The sequence below is a fragment of the Arvicola amphibius genome, chromosome 11, assembly GCF_903992535.2.
Source record: "Arvicola amphibius chromosome 11, mArvAmp1.2, whole genome shotgun sequence".
NCBI classification, from domain to species: Eukaryota; Metazoa; Chordata; class Mammalia; order Rodentia; family Cricetidae; genus Arvicola; species Arvicola amphibius.
In genome coordinates this window covers 9,866,478-9,888,998 of record NC_052057.2, presented here as the reverse complement: position 1 = coordinate 9,888,998, position 22,521 = coordinate 9,866,478, and the positions used below count along the sequence as shown (strand labels likewise).

The window sequence follows — 22,521 nt, the reverse complement described above, 5'->3', positions numbered from 1 at the left end:
TTTTAGGAATGGATTGTTTAAAAATGAAATCCATGCTTGCAAGTTCTAATAGGAGTTAGTCTAAATATTCTGCAAATATTTGGTTTCTGGTTTCCATTTTTCTCTCATTCTTCATTTCAAGATTCAGCATCTTTTAAAATAACTCCTACAAAACATTCATTTAACGGGGTTATCCTTTCTCGAGTAGAAAATAAAATAAAAGAAAATTCAGGAAAAATAAACAAATTCACAGCAATTCATAGTGCTAAAGAAAAAGAACCATTCTCTCTTTCATAAAGTTAATTGTTCAGATTATTTTGCCCATCAGTGTTAACCCTTCTTTCCTCGGCTCACTAAGACTGCTGGGAAATCTGTAGTGTTTTGCTGAGCCCTGCTGAGCCCCTGAGACTATCTCCTGGATCACACTGAACAGCACAGGGGTGTTCTGTCACCCTTCAGTCCTTGTTCTTCAATCTCCACTGTGCTGATCCCGTTGTCAGAATCAATTCCCAATTGCAAGGTCCTGATAGTTATTTCTCATTTTCTCACCAATCTCTGTACCCTTTGCTAGTTTTCTCTTTGACACTTTTCTTAGTTTTTACTAAAACTTTGCTGCTAGGGACTATTTTTTCTTTTCTCCATGCTTTTAGTTTAAATTTGAGCTTATCAGAGCTGGCAAAACCCCAAAGCAAAACATTCGGCTAAATGTGAAGGTCAAGTTTGAGGATGAAGCCAGTGGTAGAGTACTTGTCTAACATAAATGAGAACCTACGTTTGACTTCTGCATAGCAAAACACAAGGGAAAAAAAGAAGGAAGGAGAGTAAATATTTCTATCTAGTCACCGAATCAGTTTTTAATGTATTATCTATCAATCCTCAGTCAGACTATCTATCTTCCTTCTGTCTATCGGTCTATCTATCTATCATCTATCATTTTGTAGTGCAAACTATTGAATCCATAGCCACCAGCATGTTATGATAAAACTCTACCACTATCTCTCCCCAAGTAGAAATAATTTACTAATAATTAGGATAAAAATTGAAAAGAAAAAACCGCCTTTCTTACTCCTTCTATGTGTTATAGTGAAGATTGAGTGCCGTAAGGGCTAGACATAAGTCATTCACAAAGCACATTTAGCAAGATGGAAATGTTTCTCTCGCTACGAGGGAGAACTATATATCACAGCTCTTAACAATCTTTAAGAATTTAAGCAATACAAATTATTTGAATGTGTCTACGAGCTAACCAAAAAGGTTAGCTACCTTAGCTACAGCACCACTATAAAAGTTGTGAGACCATTCTGCCAATGAATAGGTCTAGGCATGAAATGGGCTCTATTGAAATCAAGCACATCTGCTTAGCTAGTAACAATTTAAAATGTAATTCATTTAAGTTGCATTAGTCTCCTGATGTGGGAGTCCTCTCTGTGTGCTGTGATTACCATTAATGAATAAAGAACTGCTTTGAGCTACGGCAAGGGTAGAACAGAGCTAGGCAGGAAAAGCTAGCCTGTATGCTGGAAGAAGGGAAGAGTCAGGGGACACCATGGAGCCGCCAGAGTCAGTCATGCTGAAACTTTGTCAGTAAGCCACTGCCACATGGTGATACACAGATTAATGGAGATGGGTTAAATTCAGATATAAGAGTTAGATGAATAGAAGTTAAAGCTAATAGGCCAAGCAGTGATTTAATTTATACAATTTCAGTGTGATTATTTCATCTCTAAGCTAACCTGGGGGCTGGGAAACAAACAAGTGACACCCCCCAACAGTCTCTAATTTTCAGACACCTTGGTATGTTATTTGGGTGGGCTTTGAACTCAATATGTATCCCAACGTAGTCTCAGTCTCCAGATACCTCTTTCCCATACTTTAGAGCCTGGGATTAAAAATGTGTGCCTAATGACCAGCTGAGATTGTTCCTTGGGAAGTATATATAGAATACTGCAAAGAGACCAGGACCATGTGATCCATTGCCACCATGTTTATCTCTACTACCATGCTGGAAACCTTCTGGGACTTAGCGCCAAAGCCTCACTCTCTTATGCAGTCAGAATCTTCATTAATGCTTGGTTTTCAGTATGACAATGTTCCATGAAGAATGATGAGATGTTATTTTATTAACAGTTATTTATTTTTATTTCATCTTTTAAGAAATGTCCTATACTTTATGTGGGAATCCCACTTAAACTGGAGCAACATAAGGTATTTTGTATATTCTTTCTCAAATATGCAAAACAACCCAGAGAAGAGAAAATTAGCATTCCTATTTCATTCCCAGGTGAAAATGGAATGATTGCCCCTTTCCCTGCCCCAAACGATACACAGAGCTACTCTTAGAAACACAACAAAGGCTGGGGAAGATGTACCTTGGTGTCTCCACTGCAGACAGAATTCAGCTTGAAACACCGGTTTGTACTAAAAGCTGTGCAGACTTGAGCAATGCAAGCTTTTAAGCCCCACAATCTTACTTCCACCTGCTGATAGTGATGAACACTGCTGTGAAAATGAGATGAAGAGCTAAGCAGGAAGCTAGGATACATCAGCAGCTCACACACAGCAACCCTTGCTAGTGACAGGAACAACGCTATATATATCTCAAAACAATTAATTCAAATATTCTTCGATCAGTACTTTCTTGAGCTATCCTGTCTTCATGATAAGGAAAGTTATGTCTGCTAATATGTAAAGTGAAAAGCACATTCATTAAAGACTAGGATTAATCATAATTGTATCCAACTTTTGCTGGAGAGGTTGTGGGGTAAGGGGTACACTCATCCATTGCTGGTGGGAATGCACACTTGTACAACCGCTTTGGAAAGCAGTGTGGTGGTTTCTCAGGAAATTTGGGATCAACCTACCCCAGGCCCCATAATTCCACTCTTGGGAATGTACCCAAGAGATGCCCAATCATACTACAAAAGCATTTGCTCAACTATGTTCATAGCAGCATTATTTGTAATAGCCAGATCCTGAAAACATTAATTCTCTAAGAAACATATTATGTCCTGAATTTTCAAGGACACATTTAAAACTCTACATGGTTTGTGACTGGGGCCAATATCATGGGCCTACTTTAGATTTTGCCCCATCTTCACTTTCCGGTTTCATATCTTGCTGTTAGTTTGAGACAATTCGATTTCAGTGTAATGTTGTTCATTTTCTGCTTTGACCTAAACTGACAGCTGTAATTCTGCTCTCTTCCCAGTTATTGGGGAGGCAGAAATGCAAGAATCTTCTAAGCTCATAAATTCAATGCTACTTTTGCATAAATGATACTCCATCTTAAGAGAAAGGAAAATAATAAATAGTCTAAGCTATGGTCTTAGAAGTTAGGATATGTGATAAGTCAAAGGGTCACAAAACATTTTGCTTCCTCTGGAATAAAATATGAAATAAACATTCCTATCGATTTTGATGTTTATAATATCTGAAAGCTTTATTTATTTTCGCTTATGTTTCTGTTTCCTGATTCCTCATCTCTGTACTCCATACAATCCAAGTCACTGGTAGCCTTACTTCCAGTTAAATGCCTTGCATTTTATCTAAAAGCTTCACTTTATAAATGTAAATGATTAAATAAAATGAATCAGTTAGTCACGATATAACATAAAATTAAATTAATAGCATTAACGGTACAATCCCTGCAATACGCTAATGTGTGGCTACATCAGTAAGCAGCAAATAAAAACGAAGAGGTGGTTCTGTTAGCTTCGGTCTTCGCATCCCTTGACTGGACTTTTCTGCTCTCACTCAGAATAAAGATCCCTGAAGAATCAGACAAAAATTGCAATGTCCTTTTCCCCTTATCATTTTAGAATCGCAATGTTTCAGTTCTATAAATGTCATCAAACAACATACAAGGGCTTGCTGTTCACCTTCCACAATTTACACAGTCACTCCTTCCATTGGTGCATTCGTTTGTTGATGCGGAAATATTAGCCTATTTTAATTCCTGTAACAGTATACCTGAAGCCAGACAACCGTGTAAGAAAATACTTGTCTTTTGCTTATAGCTCTGGATGTTTTCAGGAAGGAAGGACCACCAGCTAAGCTCTTTGGTGTGTGCCCTCAGGAGGGTGCCCTTACCACACAGGGTAAGCTTGCTCCTACAACACAATCTCATGAAAGCTTTCTAAGCTTCTTTGATGACAGGTTGTTAAAGATGACCCAACAGGTTCTGCTTCCTGAAAATTCAGGTCTCCTTAATACTGTCACAATTAAAAACAAGCCTTAAGCCTATGAACCCTAAGAACAATCTTATCAAATATAAGCCAGCGATAACTTATTCTCCCATGTCCTCTCCCATCCTTTCTGATAGTTTGATTTTTCTCTATTACTTTATTTTTCATTCCTTTACCCTTCAATTGTGGAGTTATCAGATACCATTTCTATCTACAAATTCAATGTTATATGAATCTGTACCATGAATTATTAGAGACTAACATTTCTCCCATATCTTTTCCCAATTTAAAAATGCTATATTTCTTTGTTATAGCAAAAATTTAAATATTTTATGCATCCTAAAGTGTCTAAAATGGAACTCTAGATTGTACCATCTCAACCACATCTGTCCAACATGCTCTCCACTTAATAAAATTATATCTTTGTTCTTTGGTGGCTATTTATTTATTCATTTAAACCCTAGATCCATTTTAACAGCAAATCTTGGTGGATATTTCTCTAAGGTATATCCCAAGTCTGATCATTCCATTCCACTTAATCCCAATCCAAAATACAGTGATTTCTCACCTGGGTTGACACTCTAGTCTCCTGGTACGCCTGTGTGTCTCACTGGCTTCAGTGGCATTCTAACTAACCAGTAGACCTCTTTATTAATTTTGCATCAAATCATGCCAAATAACAGCAATGTTATCATGCAACTCAGATCACATTTTAGATATTTATACAATTTTGATGGCTTTGCAAATTGCCCCCTGCAGTTTTCTGACCTTACCTCCCACTGCCTTCTCTTCCCATCAGGCTCACAGTCACACCAGCTCCCTTTCCCCAGCAGCATTCTGCATTGTTTAGTCTAGGTCTGGTTCTTGTTTCTTCTCTTTCTTCTGAGACGTGCTTTCACCCATGTACACGTAATTAACTCTGCCGTTTGGTTTTATGTAATGTTAGCAGTAGATTTTCACGTTTTTAAGGCCTTTTCCCTTAACTGGATTTGATATATATATTTTCCAGAAATCTTACCATTGTAAAACTATGCTGCAGTAGTTTCCTCTTTTTCCATGGGTACATTTAAGAACCTCAGTAAATGCTTGGGATTATAGGCAGTACTGAATCCTGTATGGACTTTCCCTATACATACATACCTAGCAATTATAAAGCTAGGTTAGATGTCACAGTAGGAAATTAACAATAATAGCTAATAAGAAAGTAATATTTTTATATAAATAATATTAAATTGAAAGTATAATTGAGTGCTCTCTCTTGAAAAAGCATAGTATCCATTGTTCTTGTTATTCCCATAGCAAAAAAAAAAAAAAAGTGAGGTAACTAACTGTGTCACTCTTGACAGCCTTAAGCAATGCTAAGAAGGAAGCCTCCAGAAAAAGACACATCTTCAACAAATGGTACTGATCAAACTGGATGGCTGTATGGAAAAGAATCCAAATAGGTCTATATTTAATCACCCTTAAAAACAAATCTCAACTCCAAATGGATCAAAGGTCTCAACATAAAAACCAGAGACTCTGAACCTGAAAGAAATAAAAGTAGGGGACAGCCCTGAACACAGGAAAATACTTTCTGAACAGAGCACCATTTACATCAATACTAAGAACAATTAGTAAATGGGATCTCATGAAACTGAGACACTTCGGTACAGCAAAAAGCACTATCATTCAGACAAATCCACAGCCTACAGAACAGGAAATTTTTTTTTTTTTACCAACTCCACACTGCATACAGGGTTAATATTCAAAATATATAAGAACTCTAGAAACTTGATATCAAAAAACAAATAATCTAATTAAAATATGGAGTGCAGGTCTTACAGAAAATTCTCAATAGAGTAAACAAAAGAAATTGGATGATAAACACTTCAAGAGGCAGATCCTAACCCTAATGCATGAACTGACTTTGTGGAGCTCATTCTCTATGGAGAGATACTTTGCTAAGCCTAGGCCTGGTAGAGAGGGCCTTGGTCCCGCCTCAATGAGGTGATGGGACAGATTTAGTTGACTTCCCAAGGAGGCCTTACCCTCTCTGAGGAGTGGATAGGGGATGGGATAATAAAAAGGGGAGGAGTGAGTGTGAGGACAGGAAGAAGGAGAAACTGAAATTGCTATGATAAAATATGAATTAATCAATTAATTAATAGAATTATCAAAAAATTAAGAAAAACTTAAATAAACACCCCAAATCCTTAGCCATCAGGCAAATCAAACCTACTTTGGAATTTTGTCAGAATGGTGTAAGCTCAGATTAACTAAACAAGTGGCAGGTCTTGCTGGCAAGGATGTGAAGTAAGAGGACTCTCATACATTGCTGAAATGAGTGCAGTCTCACAGCTACTGTGGACATCAGACTTGGTTCCTCAGGAAGGTGTTAGCTGCTTTCCTTCAACCCAGCCATACAACTCATGGGCATATACAAAAAGTATGGTTTATCCCATCAGACAGACTCTTGCTGAACCTTGTTCAGTACTGCTCTTTTAATAATAATAATTTGGAAACAACCTAAACACTGCTCACCAAAGTAATGGATATAGAAAATGTACATTTGTACAATGGAGCATCACTCAGCAGTTAAAATAAATGACATTATAAAATTTGCAGGCAAATGAAAGAAGTTGAACAAGAAATCATCGTGAGTGAGGTATCCTAAACCCAGAAATACAAATATTCAATGCATTCACATATATGTGGATATTAGTTTTTAAGTTAATGATAAACAATCTAACAGAGGCTAGGTATTGAGGAAGGAAGTAGAGAAAAGAGATAGATCTCATTAGGAAAGGAAAATAGATTTTTAATGGATGGATGGATAAGTCTTGATTGGGAGGATCAAGTAGGGATGTGGTGTATTTGAGGGCTAATATGGAAACCTAATTCAGTAGACATATCCTATAATATATACATATATGAAGGTTATCTAAATTAACTCACCAAGTAATGAGGGAAACATAAGAAATGCGTCTGGTATGGGTATTGGGTCACATCTAACTAAGTTATTGGCCTAAGTATCTCCACAGGAATCTCCAAACATTCCAGGCCATGAGTAAGCCTATGTCTTGCTCTCCACAAATTGACAGCAAGACCCTGTTGTTGACGACAACACTTACACAACTCATTGAACAGGGAGATATCAAACTGGTGCCCACATGGGGGCTTCTATCTTATGTTCTAGGAGCTTTGATACAGGAAGTAGTTCTGAAAATTACCAAAAGAGAAATGTAACACTAAGCCAGACTTTATCTACACTGGTATACTACCTGCAAGATTTACTAGGACAGTAGTGGCACAAAGTTTGTAGAAATAACCAATCAATAACTGATAGGACTTCAGATGTCCTCCGTGAGACAGAAACCATACTGGATACTGCTAGGGTGATCAAGAACTAGATAGCCCTGGAACAGGAAGCAAAAACAAAGAGGTGTGGTCTAGATTATATACTAATAAAATGACTCCTAATGATATTCTGCTATACCCATAGATCAACATGCTTTTTCCACCCTCATCAGAGATGGTACCTCAGGCAACAGATAAGAACAAATATAGAGACCTAAAGCCAGATAATACGCAGAAAGTGAGAAACCTCACCTGGTAACATTCAGCCCTATGTGGGATGTCTCTATTCAATTCTCTCCCCTGGGAGTTCAGGGAATCCTGTGAAAGAGGAAGGAGAAAGAAGGTAGAAGCCAGATGGAAAGGAGGACACCAAGAAAAGGAGATCCTCTGAATCAACTGAACAGAGCTCATCTGAACGCACAGAGACTGAAGCAGCCTGCACAGGGTCTGAACAGGACCCCAGATCATCTGTGTATATATTATGATTTCCAGCATAGTGATCTTATGGGATTCTTGAGCATGCTAGCTAGTGGTCTCTGACTCTTTTGCCTTTTCTTGAACTCTTTTCCTTCTGTTCATCTTTCTTGTTCAACTTTGGTGTGATAGATTTTGCCTTACTTATTGTATTTTTATTTTGCTTTTAAAGATGAATGAATGAATGCAAACTTATCCATTAGGTAAAAGGTTAACAAATAAACTTATATTTATACCCATTTGGAGGAGGACAAATGGTATCAGATATGTTAACAACTCAAGTGCAGATATCAGGCTCATGAGTAGTTAACCAACAAATAATGAACTCCACAATTTTGTTTAGTTTTGTTTTGTTTTGCCCCTGTGTGTGCGTTTGTGTGTCTGTTTCTCTGCCTGGTGTGTGTGTGTGTGTGTGTGTGTGTGTGTGTGTGTGTGTTTATTTGGTTACAATTTTTGGTGTGAGTTATTTTGTTTATTTTTTCTCATAATTTGGATAATGTATTTTGTTTTCTTGGTTTTCACTGTCTGTTGCATTTTGAGTTTGTGTGTGTCTATGTGTGTATGGGTATTTTGTTTTTGCTTTGATTTTTTTTGCTTTGATTTTTTTTGCTTTGATTTTGACAACAGACCTAAAGTTAGTGGGTAGGAGATGACCTTGAAAAAGCTTGGGGAAGGGCAAGAATATGATTAAAATATATTTAAATTTTAAAAGTTAAAAAATGTAAAGTGATGACCCCATTAATATTGACACTTAACTTATAAAAAAGTCAATAGTTAATGCTTTCAGGTTAATATCATAGCATCTATCATGATGACACAAAGTAGGAAAGAACCCATTAGGTTTGCAGACTTAACACTTTGTAGCATGTGGATCCTAGGTGTTCATGACTGGAGGAGGATGTGGGAGAAGGAAGAATTTCTTGAATCTCATAATTCTCATTTAAACACAGTTTAGACAGAGCTGTCTGCTAGAAATGTGTGTTGTTTTATACAATAAGGTATTTACAGTAACATTTGGCTACTGTATTATGTTACTATACTATATTCAAAATTATGAATTTGCATATGCCTGATCTTTGGTAATCCATTTCTATGTGCTTTCTTCAAAGAATTATTTCTAAAATAAGACATCAACTCTAATATTAAGATGGATGCAAGTAACGGGTGGTGGTGGCACATGCCTCTAATTCCAGCTCTTGGGAGGCAGAGGCAGACAGAACCCTGTCTCAAGAAGCCAAAAGCAAAACAAAACAAAAGATGGAGATATGTACAAATGGGCTAATGTTCTATACTTTCAAAATATAGATGATATTTGGAAATGAATAGAAGACAAATTACATTACTCCAAGTAAACGAATGTGATAAATGTTGGTTTCTGGTTTAAGATGCCTTCTTATTGTAATATAACATATACCCAAACCGCACAAAAACAGTGTATTCCAAAATATTCATTGAAGCATATTTTATTTTATACCCTTCTTCATGGATCCAGACTTTGGTGGAGGGGACATCTGAATGTCCCTCCTCTCATTTTGCTGTTATTGATGGTAAAATACTGATTTTCTTTGAAATCGTTCTCAGGGTAATGTAAGATAGACTTTAAATTGCCCCATAATGCAATATGTCCTTTTCAAATAAGTTCTATTAATGCAACAGATTTTTTGCCTACATTTATATTCTAAGAACTTCCAGTAATGCTGCAGTTAGCATTTATTGTTTCATCTATTTCTAAGTAAGTCCTTACCTATTCCTAGGGGAAGAGAGAGCTGAAATAATAAAAATCCAAACTGTCAAGGTAGGGACAAACTATATCCATGGGGATTTTAGTCTTGGTTTTCTGCAAAGTCATCAAAATGTTCTGTTAGGGTTAATTATGATAACATACCACAAATAATTATAGAATCAGAGGGCAAGTATATTTTTCTTCAGCCTGGAACCACCTCACGAACTATTATCTATCACAAAATCTAATTATATGTCTGATAAGAATTGGAGCAGAGAGCCAGATGACAGTCCTTCACAAATTTAAATTTATCCCCATATCGCATGCAGTCTAATATTAGTCCTCTCTCCGCCCTTATCTCTGAAACATTAACTAGGGTGGCAGTAGCATGCTAACATGTTAAATTACAAGTCTGCAACCAAATGCATTTTCTAAGCCTACTTAATGGCTGCTCTTAATAATTCATGGTGAAGGTATAACACAAGGAAGTGAAAGTGCTGGTTCATCTCTATTGTGTCACCTGTTAGTGACAAGTTACTGTTATTTCACAGACTACAATATTTTTAGTTTAAAATTAGGAAATTTCACTATTTTATCATTTCTTCATTATACCATACTTCATAACCACACATTTCATACCATGTCAGGCTGATGCCACCATTCAATTCATCTTGAACTAATGAAAGGTTTGAGTTTGGGCTTATGAAAGGGGCTCTAGAATGTATATTGTTTACATTGAAAACACAGTAATAATCCAGCTGAAAATTAAATTAAAGTTCACTATTTGCTGAAGGAGTCCATGTGACAACAGGACCCTCTCTCCTGGTTGGATGGCTTAGGAGAACTCTTCAGTCTTCCCCTTAGTTTTCCCCTTGTATGTTAAATTACTGAACGACTGCATGAAGAAAGCAAAACAGAACACACACACACACAAAAGCTTCTATTTGCAAAATAAAGAGAAAGACGACCACAGTTATAGCAACTACTTTCTAATATAAAAACTAATAAACTAGAAGACAAAAAATATTAATGTAGTTTCATGCTATAAATTTTGAAAATACAGTAATACTAATAATTCCTGATTGAGTTATATAGTTATGATTGTGTATATCTACTCTGCATCCTACTCCTCTACTCCCACTCTGCATCCCCTGTGTCCTGATATCTGCGGCACTACCCACGGTCATCCATAACCGAGGAGGTTGGGGAAGGGTCCCCAACAGCATACCAGCAATCCCTATCCCTGTGTTCCTTCATTCCCCAAAAAAGAAAATATAGTACAACATATTATACAAAGACATTCACACAACTGTTCATAATATTCCCAAGCAGAAAAATCCTTATAGATAGGTTATTGAAGTGTAGTATAATCTGTGAGAAACAGAAGCCGAGGTCTCAGATGAAGAAGTTGGCTGAGGAGTTGGTTCTGTGATTAAAAGCATTTCTTTCTTTTCCAAATGTCCCGATATCAGTTCCCAATACCCACATGGTAGCAGACAAGTGGCTGTAACTACAATTCCTGAATTATGCACTCACGGCCTCCAAGATAACCAGGCATATTCAGATATTCAGGATATATATGGGCAAAATATTCCACATTAAATAAAAATAAACAAATTTCTTCAAAAAGTAGCAACTGTAAATAAAACACCAAAAAAAAAAAAAGGTTCTACTTAGTGAGAGGGAGCATAAATACAGAAGCAGGAAGGAAGATGAAATAACATTAAGAAAAAGTATAAGCGATCATAGTATCACATATACCTTAAAAACCTTATAATACAAGCCTGAAGAAATGGCTCAGTGGTTAAAATCACTGGCTATCCTCCCAGGCTGTTCTTCCTGAGGTCCCAGGTTCAATTCCCAGCACCCACTTGGCAGCTTACAAAGTCAGTAATTCTAGTTATAGAAAAATTTCACACCAATGCACATAAAGTAAAATAAAAACTATAGGACACTCACACAATGTTAAATGAGATGTCTTCATCTATAATGACAATGCTTCCTCTAAGAACCAATGACAATCTAAAACACCTGCACCAGGCATGAGAGCTCCTTTTTGAGTTGTTGGTCTGATTACAGGCAAAAGTTGTCAGACTGAAATTTGTGCAGTGTGCTGAGCAAGCATGAAAAATAAATAAGAAAAGAGTCATGCAAAATGAACAGCACTGCTGGATGATGAATTACAGACATTAGTCAAAGTTTATTGAACTAGGTATGAAAATTATATACCAATGAAGCTTATAAGCATTACACATATATTTAACTAACATGTAAGAGTAATTGGTTGGAACTGTGGTGGAAACATGAAATTCTCCTTCCTAAATGATAATCACAGCTTCAAATCCTACTCCACCTCTCTTTAATATAGGCTACAACATGCAGATTAATAGAAAGAAAAGAGTTCAGATCTCCTGAGAACGTGGGTGCCAACATTTTAAAGAGCCACAGCCTTCTTTTCTACTGGGCCAAAATTATCTCAGGGCCTGTACCTCGAGGTCTGTAGGACTGAGAAAAGCCTGGCTCGAGTTTAAGGGACAGTCTCAAAGCTGCCAACTGAGGATGAGACAGCAAAATCGAGGTAGATGCCCCTCCAGCCAAAGGGAGAGCTTAGCTGTCACTCATTGGCTGAAGGTACCCCACATCAAATGATGTCACTTAACCTATAAAAGCTGACGCTCACACTAATAAACTGAGTTTATGCTTTGACTTGACTCCCTAGTATGTCTGATTGTCCTGCATCCTGGGGCTGCAGAATGGGCGGATAGTGTACTTACCTTTCCCCGTGGAATAAGGCGCTAAGGAGGCCTATCACTTTTCCTTTCTTGAAAACACATTTTGGGAGTGTGGGGAAATACAGGCTATCACATGCTCTCAATCTTGGTGTTGCTAACATTTTAAAATATTAAGTGTTTGTTTGGTGTTCTCGGTATTATAGCATACTTTTCACCACCTGAAAATGGGCTCCAGACAGGGTTCAGTGTCCTCCAAGTCCAGTAGGGTGGCATATAAGGCAAATTGTCTGAACTTGAGAAGTGTAAAATCAAAGCATGTCTAAAGTAGCACTTGGCCCCTTTACCTCTGCTGAAGTTCACTTAATATTATCACTTGTTTTCAATTCATTTCAAAACATGCATGACATCTTCCTTTGTCCAACTAAAAATATGGACTCTGAGGAAAATTGCCTCAACAGTGAAATCTATCATATGGATATTCTACTTTGTAAGACTACTTTAAATTTTTATGATTTGTTTTATAAATATCATTTTATATGTTTCACATTATAATGAATAAGCCAGCCTTCATTTATTCCCCCAGGGAAATCTCACTCATCAGAAATGCACTTAATTAGGGTTAAACTATTTCATTAAATGTCAAAGACTCTTCTCTTTGATCTGAAGCTATGTATCATAAATAAGATATTAGACATATTCTATTTACACTGTTAATGGCAACAGGAGAATTATTAGTTTATTAATAACGTGAAAATATGAACTGTTTTAAAATTTGCAGACATCAGTGTCAGGCCAGCTTGAGCTATATAGGGAAAACCCTGTCTTGAAGATTAGAAGAAAAAATGGGGAGGGAGGGTATATTCCAAGAGATTATACATGCTTCTAGGTTTACGATGAAGTAAACCTAGACTCTTCTACGATGGAGCAGGCAATATTGAAAATAGACTTAGAGGAACTAGTGTAGCTTAGCAAGGTAGACTGTCAGGATGGCTGGCTGCTTTGCTACAAAGTGTATGGGCTGGAGCTAAACTCTCAATGTCAGGCATATCCAGCATCCTGAGAGTCTATAGTTCCTCACAGTGCTACTCCAGAAGAGGATAGATCCAAAGTATGATTTCTAGTGAACTGTATCAACTCCTCAATATCCTACTGAAGACAAGCCCCAGTGGACCCATTTGCAACTAGGGATAGCTTATATTTTATTATGAGTCCAGAACAGCATCACAAAGATAAGATGAAAGCTAGCTACAAAACTTTTCCAAAAAGTCAATTTAGATAAACATGAGCGACCTCAAGAGTCAAGTGAAGAAGGCTACCTAAAAGGTCTGATAGAATTTTCTAGAGCCAAACTGCAAAACGCTGGTGCTATGAGATTTGAGAATAAGGGGGTAGGAGAACTGCCTCATCTTCTTGCCCCATTCATATTCCTAAGAGGGACGTATTTAGTCCTGTGCCTCATGTCACTGTCCCAGGCTATAGGCAATGAGAAGATATATTCTTTCTCTTTCTTAAACCTAGTAATCTATTGTAATTCTGATACAAGCATTTATTTTCAAACTTTGGTTAACATCATTAAAGTGTTTTTGCAACGCTTTGGAAATGAAGTCAAAAAAATAGTTTACAAAAAAATTTTCCAGTAATTTTTCTTACACACTAAGAAACAAAGAGCTGAAATTCACCACATAATGAGTCACAAAAGCAGCTTTAGCTATTAAGAGAAAACACTGGAAATGTTTCTATGCTTCTAATGAAGTCTGCAGTAGAGGTCAAGCAAAGCGAAGCAAAACAAAACCAGACGACGATTATAGAAATCAGCACTTACCCGTATTTTGCAAAATTTGCCCAAAATTTCATTATGGATCGACTCAAAATTTCCTCAGCTATCGTATAATTCGCTTCTCTTTCCAGAGGTAAACCAAAGACAAATTCGATTTCAGAGCCGTGCATCACTCCCATCCATTCAGGCCAAGGAACTTTGGAAGACCGGTGTTCGAAAGAGTAGAAAAAGGCATCGTTTTTAAGGTCTGAAAATGTCTTGGTAAATTCCAGCGCAGGGCAGATGAGATTATAATCTCCAACAACATCGTCCAAAGCCTCCCGGTAAACTTCCGGTGTCTGGTCACCTAACCAATCCACATAGTAAAAAAGGATTGCTTCCTTTGCCAAGCTGCTCACGCCTGGGAAATACATATCTAAACCTTCTTGAAGATCCCTCCGAGTGATGAGACTGTCATTGTCTTTGCTGAAGCCAGGAGCCCCATACACTAGAAAAGATGACCCTTCATCTTTGTTAACGCCCACTAAGATCTGAGTTTTTTTCACTTGTCCGAGTTGGAGCAGTGTGTGGGGTGTATCAGTGAGAAAATCGCCATCCACCGTTGGACCAAAATAAACCGATAAGAGAGAATCAGTGGGGAGAATGAACCTTTCATTCAGAAGAATTTCCTGAGCGTCTTTATTTTGAAGGCATTTAATCATCTCCGTCTCATTCTCCTTTGAGCAGCCAGTAAATTTAGCTAAGGTCCAAGTTCGGTTTCTGGCTTCCTCCGGAGACATTACTGCCCAGGGGGCATTAGAGGATCCACTTTCCAGAATGGCTCTGGTAAACAAAGGGTAACTTTGGGGGCAAAGCAAATGAAAGTTCACCGAGGCTGCTCCTGCACTTTCTCCAAAAAGCGTTACACTTTTGGGATTCCCTCCGAAGGCAGCTATGTTTCTTTGGACCCAGTGAAGTGCCAACTGTTGGTCAAACAAGCCCATGTTCCCTGGAGCCTCAGAATTCCCCGGTAAAGCCAGAAACCCTAGGGCCCCTACCCTATAGTTCATTGAAACTACAATAACTCCTTCAACCCGAGCTAGAAATTTCCCATCATAAACAGGTAGAGAGGATGTCCCAGTTTGAAAGCCACCACCATAAATCCATACCATGACGGTGGCATTTTTCGGTTTAGGTTCTGGAATCCAAACATTCAGATACAAGCAGTCTTCACTGAGGTTCGTGTTCGGATTCCACATTTCCGACCCCTGGAAACCGGGGAAGGCTTGATCTATGTTCTGATAACAAGAATTCGCATATTTGGTGGCATTCTGGATGCCAGACCACTTGTTTAAGGGTTGTGGCTTTTTGAACCTTAGCCTACCAAGAGGAGGCTGTGCATAAGGGATCCCGAGAAAGGCAGTCACTGTGCCACCGAGAACAGGTAGGCTCAGTCCCCGGACTCTACCAGCCTTGGTTGTGACTATGAAGTCTTCTTCAGCGGGTGTCTTCCCAAAAACCAGGCAGAGAAGAAAAATGCACGGGAGGAAGTGGATCTCTGTGACGGTGGTGCCCCGGAACTGCATGCTGATTTCTAAGAGAAAAGTAAGCAAAAGCTTTCAACAGCCTTGGAGATGCCGTGTTATGGCCCAATGATGATTAGTCACTAAAATACAGTAGTTCCTAGTTACCCTAAACTTATAAAACCTAGTGAATATGTTACCAAAACTTGGATATGTATAAGTACTAAGAAGAAAATGAATTGCTAACCACTTAGAAGAAAAAAAAAAGTAGCAAGGAAATATATATGATCTTTCCTTGAAAAAAAAATTTAAGAATATGTAAGAAGTTTTAGCACTGTAGTTTGTCCCAGGTGTGTATGCTATCATTCACTTCACATGGTCACATTAAATGAGGACTAGCTACGGGTGGACATGTCAGAAGTAAGTTCTATGTGACTGGGGGCGGGGGAATACAGTTGTTTTCTGAAACAGCATGGCTGAATGACAGAAGTCAGTTAAGAACATCGAGAAATCTGGAGGCGCTGATCATGCACTGCCTTTCTGTATCCCATGTTTTTTTATAGCCCCCCCTCTTTAAGTATATTTTTCTATTATACAATCTTAGTTTGTTTCAAAAGAGAATTGAGACAATTTATTTGCAGAACGTTAAGAATTAAGTTATTTGCTAGGGAAGTCATGGATACTCATGCTTTTTTTTATGGTGTACACAAGTCATTGAAATCAGAGGACCCAATGCTGAGAAATGACTGGAATAAGTGGAAGAGGCAAGAGTGATCTTTGTAAACTACAAAATGAAATGTATCTAATTTTGTAGTTAGGTAATATTTATTTGCAGTCATATGAAGACTCTTTTGTCTGGCCAGAGTGTCATCACAATTCATAACATAAAAAATCAGTTTCTTTGAAATAAAACTTTCCAAACCCCATGTGATAAAATGGAATATAAAAACATAATGGAAATATCATTAAAAATGAGTCAATGTTCATTTATATAGGTTCAAGAAACACAGTTAAAATATTCATGAACAGACAATGGCTATCATCCGCATAACAATGGCCAGCACCCACAAATGCACAGTCCTCCTGTGACCTTTTCTAATGTTCTAGTTTTAAATCTCACCTGCCTGCTCTGGAAGCTAATCCTGTCATCACCAACCATTTCCTATGACTTTTTGTATGTATAATCAAGTTTGTTTTGCTAGGCCATGAGAAAGAAACAGATGTGAGACCTATGTTCCCTGACCATGAAGAATATCTTTTCTTTTATTTACTTACATTTGTTTTAATTGTGAGGTGGGACAAGTGTGGCACAGTTTAAGGCGAAGATCAGAAGACAACTCAGAATTTCTTCTCGTTTTCTACCCTTTACCCATCAAATCACTTCCCACACTTTATACCTAGGAGATGCTAATTTTAAATCCGTATCATTTCCCCCTGCTCACGGGAAATCTAGCAATCAAAGGCCAACAAATACATAAATAAAATAAACCAAAATGGCAACACTTATTTTCGAACCCAACACTTTATGACTACATAAATAATATAATGGATAATTTTATTAATATCTGTACCTGTCCAAACTAGTCTTTTTTCATGTAAATAAGTGTATGTATAGGTTGATGGCTATTGCAATAAGTTCAGGTTTTAAAATCATGCCACAGGTTTTTTGTTGTTGTTTTGTGATGTCTTTTTGAAACAATTGGGTATGTGCTAAGATCCATTAAATGCATTATTGAAATATACTATTGTAAGTTTCATGGGATACTTAAATATTGTACTCACAGTGAGTGTAATTTGTAAGTAATGATAGTCAAACATATAATGATAATGTAGAGGTCTGGGAACTTGACAGGTACTGAGGTAATTTAATATTTGGACAGGAGGTATGTATTGATTACTGTTATTCATGACTTTCTGCACTTTTTCCCTGATAATAACAAAACCCTTTCTCTTCAATAAAGGGAACAGAAAAAGCCATGTGGAGGGTTTTTTGTCATTTTTTGAAAATCAGCTTTGCCAAGAGAAAATGACAGGGTCCTGGACCTGTCTGTTCTAAGCATATTTCAGTAAGCTAGCCTAGGTCCCATGGGTGTTGTCTCTGCATGTGTGACCTATAGGGCAGGTTCCTGTCCACTGCAAAGATGACCTGGGCTGTTTTTCTTGGGTTGTGCTTAAATATTATCTTATAAAGATCAAATTAAACGCTAATAATTTCAATTTCTAGTAATTTTTGATAACTTAAACTTTTTTGTTCAGCAGTTAGGAATTCGCCACCATTGGTATAGGACTTGCTCAACAACCAGGACTTTTGTTCACAAGCCCAACCTCCACAATGAATATCCAGGTGTGGTGGTGCCCCTCTGTGACCAAGACAATTCAGAAGACAGAGAAAGGAGGAGATCCTAGGGGCTTGCTAGGCAGACTGTCAAGAAGAGTCTGTGAGACTTGGGTCTGTAGGAGACCCATTCTGAAAGGAAATTGGAAAGTGATCAAAGAAGACGACACTTGACATCAACCTCTTGCCCCCACTGACCATGTGAGCATGCCTGAGGACACAGATGCACTAACAAACACACTGTACATGAACACATACAGATGACCATGTGCACAATTGCAAGTACACACAAACTGTTCCTCGGCACTTTCTTGTGCAGTAAATACAACTACCTCCATTGTTATTTGCTTGGAATATATATGGTAATTTTATAATATTCTAGAACAGCAGCTTTCACCCAGTGGTTCCATGGTATCTATATTAAGATAGCTTTTCTTCCTGTGATTTAATATCCATTTTCCTCCAAATGGACCTTTATATGAATTAGAATCATATTCTCAATAATGATGCCTATGAGACTTTCTTGTATGTAATGTAAAGTGTACCATTAGAAACAACTACCACAAGTACACATAATGTGAAGATGGCAGTTCAGTTCTTTCTCCTGAATTACCTACGGAGAAGTTATACGCCATATCAGTAAATCTGCAGTGCTAAAAGAAAAAGGCCGACGCTCCCACATTCAGTACAATCTAAATGTGCTACATTTAACATTATTATTTTCATAATCTGACATTATTCCATGGTATTCTGCACTTCTATACTAAAACATACTTTAATATGTATTCATCATCACACAATCAAAACAGAAATAACTAAGCCTTCAAAATTAATTTATTAGCTTGTTTTTAATTATAATTTAGAATTCTATAAAACTCCATTGCATCTCTCATATTGTGGTACAGCTGGCGACTGCTAAAAAATATAATATTAAACTCAGGGAAATGTGCTTATCATAAAAAATGAAACAAACTTTCACACTGAATACAGCTATCTTAATGTAGATAAGCTCATTCCTTGAAATGGCAGTTAATATTTAAAGAGATTAGGTGACTTTACTCATGAGGCCAAAGTAAAGAGGCGATAGAGGTGAGGGAAAGAAAGAACCTTGAGGAAGGAATTCAAGTTTAACAAATGCTACTTGATAGCAGATTTTACTGCTAACATTTTACAAATTCTAAACTTTTTAAATTTTTAAAGTAAAATGTACTTCACCTCTTTTCAAAAAAAATAATTCAAATTTGAAATCTAAATTCTTCAGACACTTTTATGAGAAAATATACAATGTCATTATACCTTAATATGTGGACTCTTAAAATGATGTATATTTTAAAAAGTTATTTATTATCACTTACCTGTATAAATGATTTGTTTGTGAAAAGTTTAAGGTAATGGAAATATGTTACAAAAAGGTCTAAAAGACTCCCATTATTGTTCTCTAGGTATTGTTTTCCTGTCTTCAAAAATAACTAAAATTAGTGGATCTTATTTGGAAATGGTGAGTTCTCTAGGTATTGTTTTCCTGTTTTCAAAAATAACTAAAATTAGTGGATCTTATTTGGAAATGGTGAGTTCTCTAGGTATTGTTTTCCTGTTTTCAAAAATAACTAAAATTAGTGGATCTTATTTGAAAATGGTGATTTTTTAAAAAATGTGTTGGAAAGGTGCAGTCAAGATTATACCAGAAAGATGCAGGAGCAATATTAAAATTCTATTTGACTAAAAGAGCTAAGTCTTTATACCAAATCCAGTACTGTTTGGTTTCAGGCTAAAAAAAAGAGTGGATTTTTTTTTTTGTGGAAATCTGTGCATAAATGGACTATAGCAATGGTCTTCCACAGAGCTTTGATGTCTGCTAAGACATCCAAGTAGACAGAAGATGACAGATGAGTTTGGAGAACTCGAGATCTATTCCTGAGCAAAGTCACAATGGACACTCGCAAGATTATATTAATAAACTGAATATTAACTTATTAGATTTGTTGGGTTTTCTTTGGAAGCTGCATTTTCTCTGCTTGCTGACATTTACTGACATTTACTATGTGTGGCTGTGATGGCCTGGCAGAGGTGAAACCGTGAAGAGACACTTGGTTCTTTCGGTGACAATACTGCCAAAACAATGGAGCCTAGAGAAATGGGAATTTCCCCAGTAAACACACATTAGAGAGACTCATACAATTCCAACAACTTGTGGGAACACCTTGCAGAATGAAATTTGAAGACTAGACAAAGATGGGTCAATACTAAGAGGTACCACACTTTAACCAGAATGTGTTGGATGGGCACATTTCTGGATCACTGTGTAAACTTCAGTCTCACTTCAGGCCATAAAGAGGGGCTGTGGGTTATGGGAGGGAAGTCTTTGTCCCTTTTCCCAATGTGGTCACAATGAATACATGTCCCTTTTCTGCTTTCCATTATTAGTTTAGTTCTTTCAATTGGTTTAATAAGGACCTGTGGGGCCAAACCTGGCTTCAGGCAAAGGCTGTGGCCTCCAGATTTGATAACAACACAGACAATCGATTTCAGTAAGAATAAGCAGACTTTGGCAAAATGTCAAAACAAAGGCAAGGATGAAATGTAAACCGCATTATCACTTGTAACCAAGTAATGAATCAAATTGAAGGCGAAATTTATAAAGACAAATATATTTATGACCCTGTACGATCTTCTTCACTTATTTTTTATAAAAATAGATTATGAAATAAGTTTCAGATTTTTTTCCTAAAATTAAAGATGCTGGATATTCTATATCAACAAATATAACACAGAAGTAGAAGAATAAAGCATGCGTTTTAAAAATCTAGCTAGGCATTAGATTTGGCATCTTAAAGCAATGGTCTTTTGTCTACGGAAACTCCAGAGTTATGATTCAAATCATTAAGATATATGTTAAAAGCCTGCTAACTTCAAATATGACTTTATCAAAATGAATTGAAGTCATATGTATTATAAATATTCTATAGTCTCTATATTAAAGAAACATTGGGCCTGCTAATTGGGATATATTGTTACAAATAAGAATACCTGCTTATGAAAAAAATGTATAACCCATCGAATCTGATAAAATAATTTTGCTTATACTTCAATTTTCTTTTGGTCTCATAAATTTTATAGGCAATGACTCAAGAAAATCTGATAGCTTAAAAATGGTGTCCGGTTTCCAAAAATCTAGAAGAAGCCAAAAACTCTCTATTTGTTTAGAATTCCTATATATAATAAAACAATGGAAACACAACATATTTTACTCCAGATTAAACATTCAAAAGTGGTCAATAGTGGAGAAGGAGCTATTTGTATATCAAATTAGGAAATAGATTTTCTTAGACATAAAAGGAACTGCTGCTTTCTGCTTGCCAGCTGATGTTGCGAAAGTTTCAGGGGACAAAATGTTGAGTAATAAAAGTTAAGTAATAAGAGAAAATTAATACATGTCGTTGCAAAAGAGATGATACTGGAAATAAGTCAAGGTTGCCCAAACAGTACTTTTGTTGTTTAAGAAGAAGGTGGCTAATCCTGCATTAAAGAGTAACCATAGCCCTAAATAAGTCTCCTTAGAGAGAGCATAAATAAATAAGGTAGAAAGACTCCACAGGTGCTGTATCTCTTCAAGCAAAAGTAAACAAATTCGGCATAGCCTCTGCAACAAAAGGAATTGAATCTGTGTTTCTGCATTAATAGAAAGCTCTGATGCAATGCCTGCTAGCCAGTCTCCTCTGTCCCACTTGCTGCTAGTCAGAGACTATTCCCAACGGAGCAGCATAGGGGCTCCACATACCCTGAAGAAACCGCCTTTCTGTCTCAGCCGGTTCTTCCCTGGAACCTTCTCATCAGGGCTACAAATTCTGACCAACTCACCGGAATCTGTGTAGAAAAGGATGCTGACGAGTTTGCAAAGTGGCAATCATGTAACACTTCGGGGAAAGGCGGGATGCAGCAGCCGCTCCGCCTGTGAATTGCACAGCTCTGACATTCAGTCAACTCTTACAGACAAAGCTCGCGAGAGCTGGCAGCAGCAACTTGATCTGGCGCTGGTCCTGCTTTCCCGACTGACATCTGCTCAGAGGCTAATGGCAAGAGTACAGTGGTCACGCCTTCAGAGAGTGCTGGGGGTCTGCTTCTACCATCACAGACAGGCTTCCTGAAAAGAAGAAAGGGCGGGGAGGCGCCTCTGCTATCCAAAATGAGCGAGTTACTCTGTCCCAGCTTCAAAGTTTCCTGCTTTGCTTTGTTTTGTTTTGATTCCATTTAAGAGTTTTACAGCAATGAACACTATATACACTGTCCTAAGAAATGTACTGGAAGCCAGTGTCCCTTTCATCTGTGACAAATCATGTGGTCATAAAGCATCATAAAAAGAGAAAATAGGAAATAAAACAATCTAGATATAATCTCTGAAAATCAAAAGATTGTTTATCTCTGACTATCCGGCCTTGGTCCCTGCATATCAACATTTATTTAACCCCTTCAGATTTC

The 22,521-nt window shown here is 37.2% G+C and overlaps 1 protein-coding gene across 1 annotated transcript in view; it reads right to left on the bottom strand.

Moving 5' to 3' along the window:
* Bche (butyrylcholinesterase) overlaps positions 1-22,073 on the bottom strand; it is a 62,325-nt gene extending 40,252 nt beyond the window's left edge. The window contains exons 1-2 of the mRNA XM_038348241.1: positions 21,904-22,073; positions 14,254-15,781 (exon numbers count right to left, since the gene is read on the bottom strand). Of these exons, the coding sequence (XP_038204169.1) occupies positions 14,254-15,773 (1,520 nt within the window). The 5' untranslated portion in view covers positions 15,774-15,781; positions 21,904-22,073. The remainder of the gene's footprint in view (positions 1-14,253; positions 15,782-21,903) is intronic.
* Between the last annotated feature and the right edge of the window lie 448 nt (positions 22,074-22,521).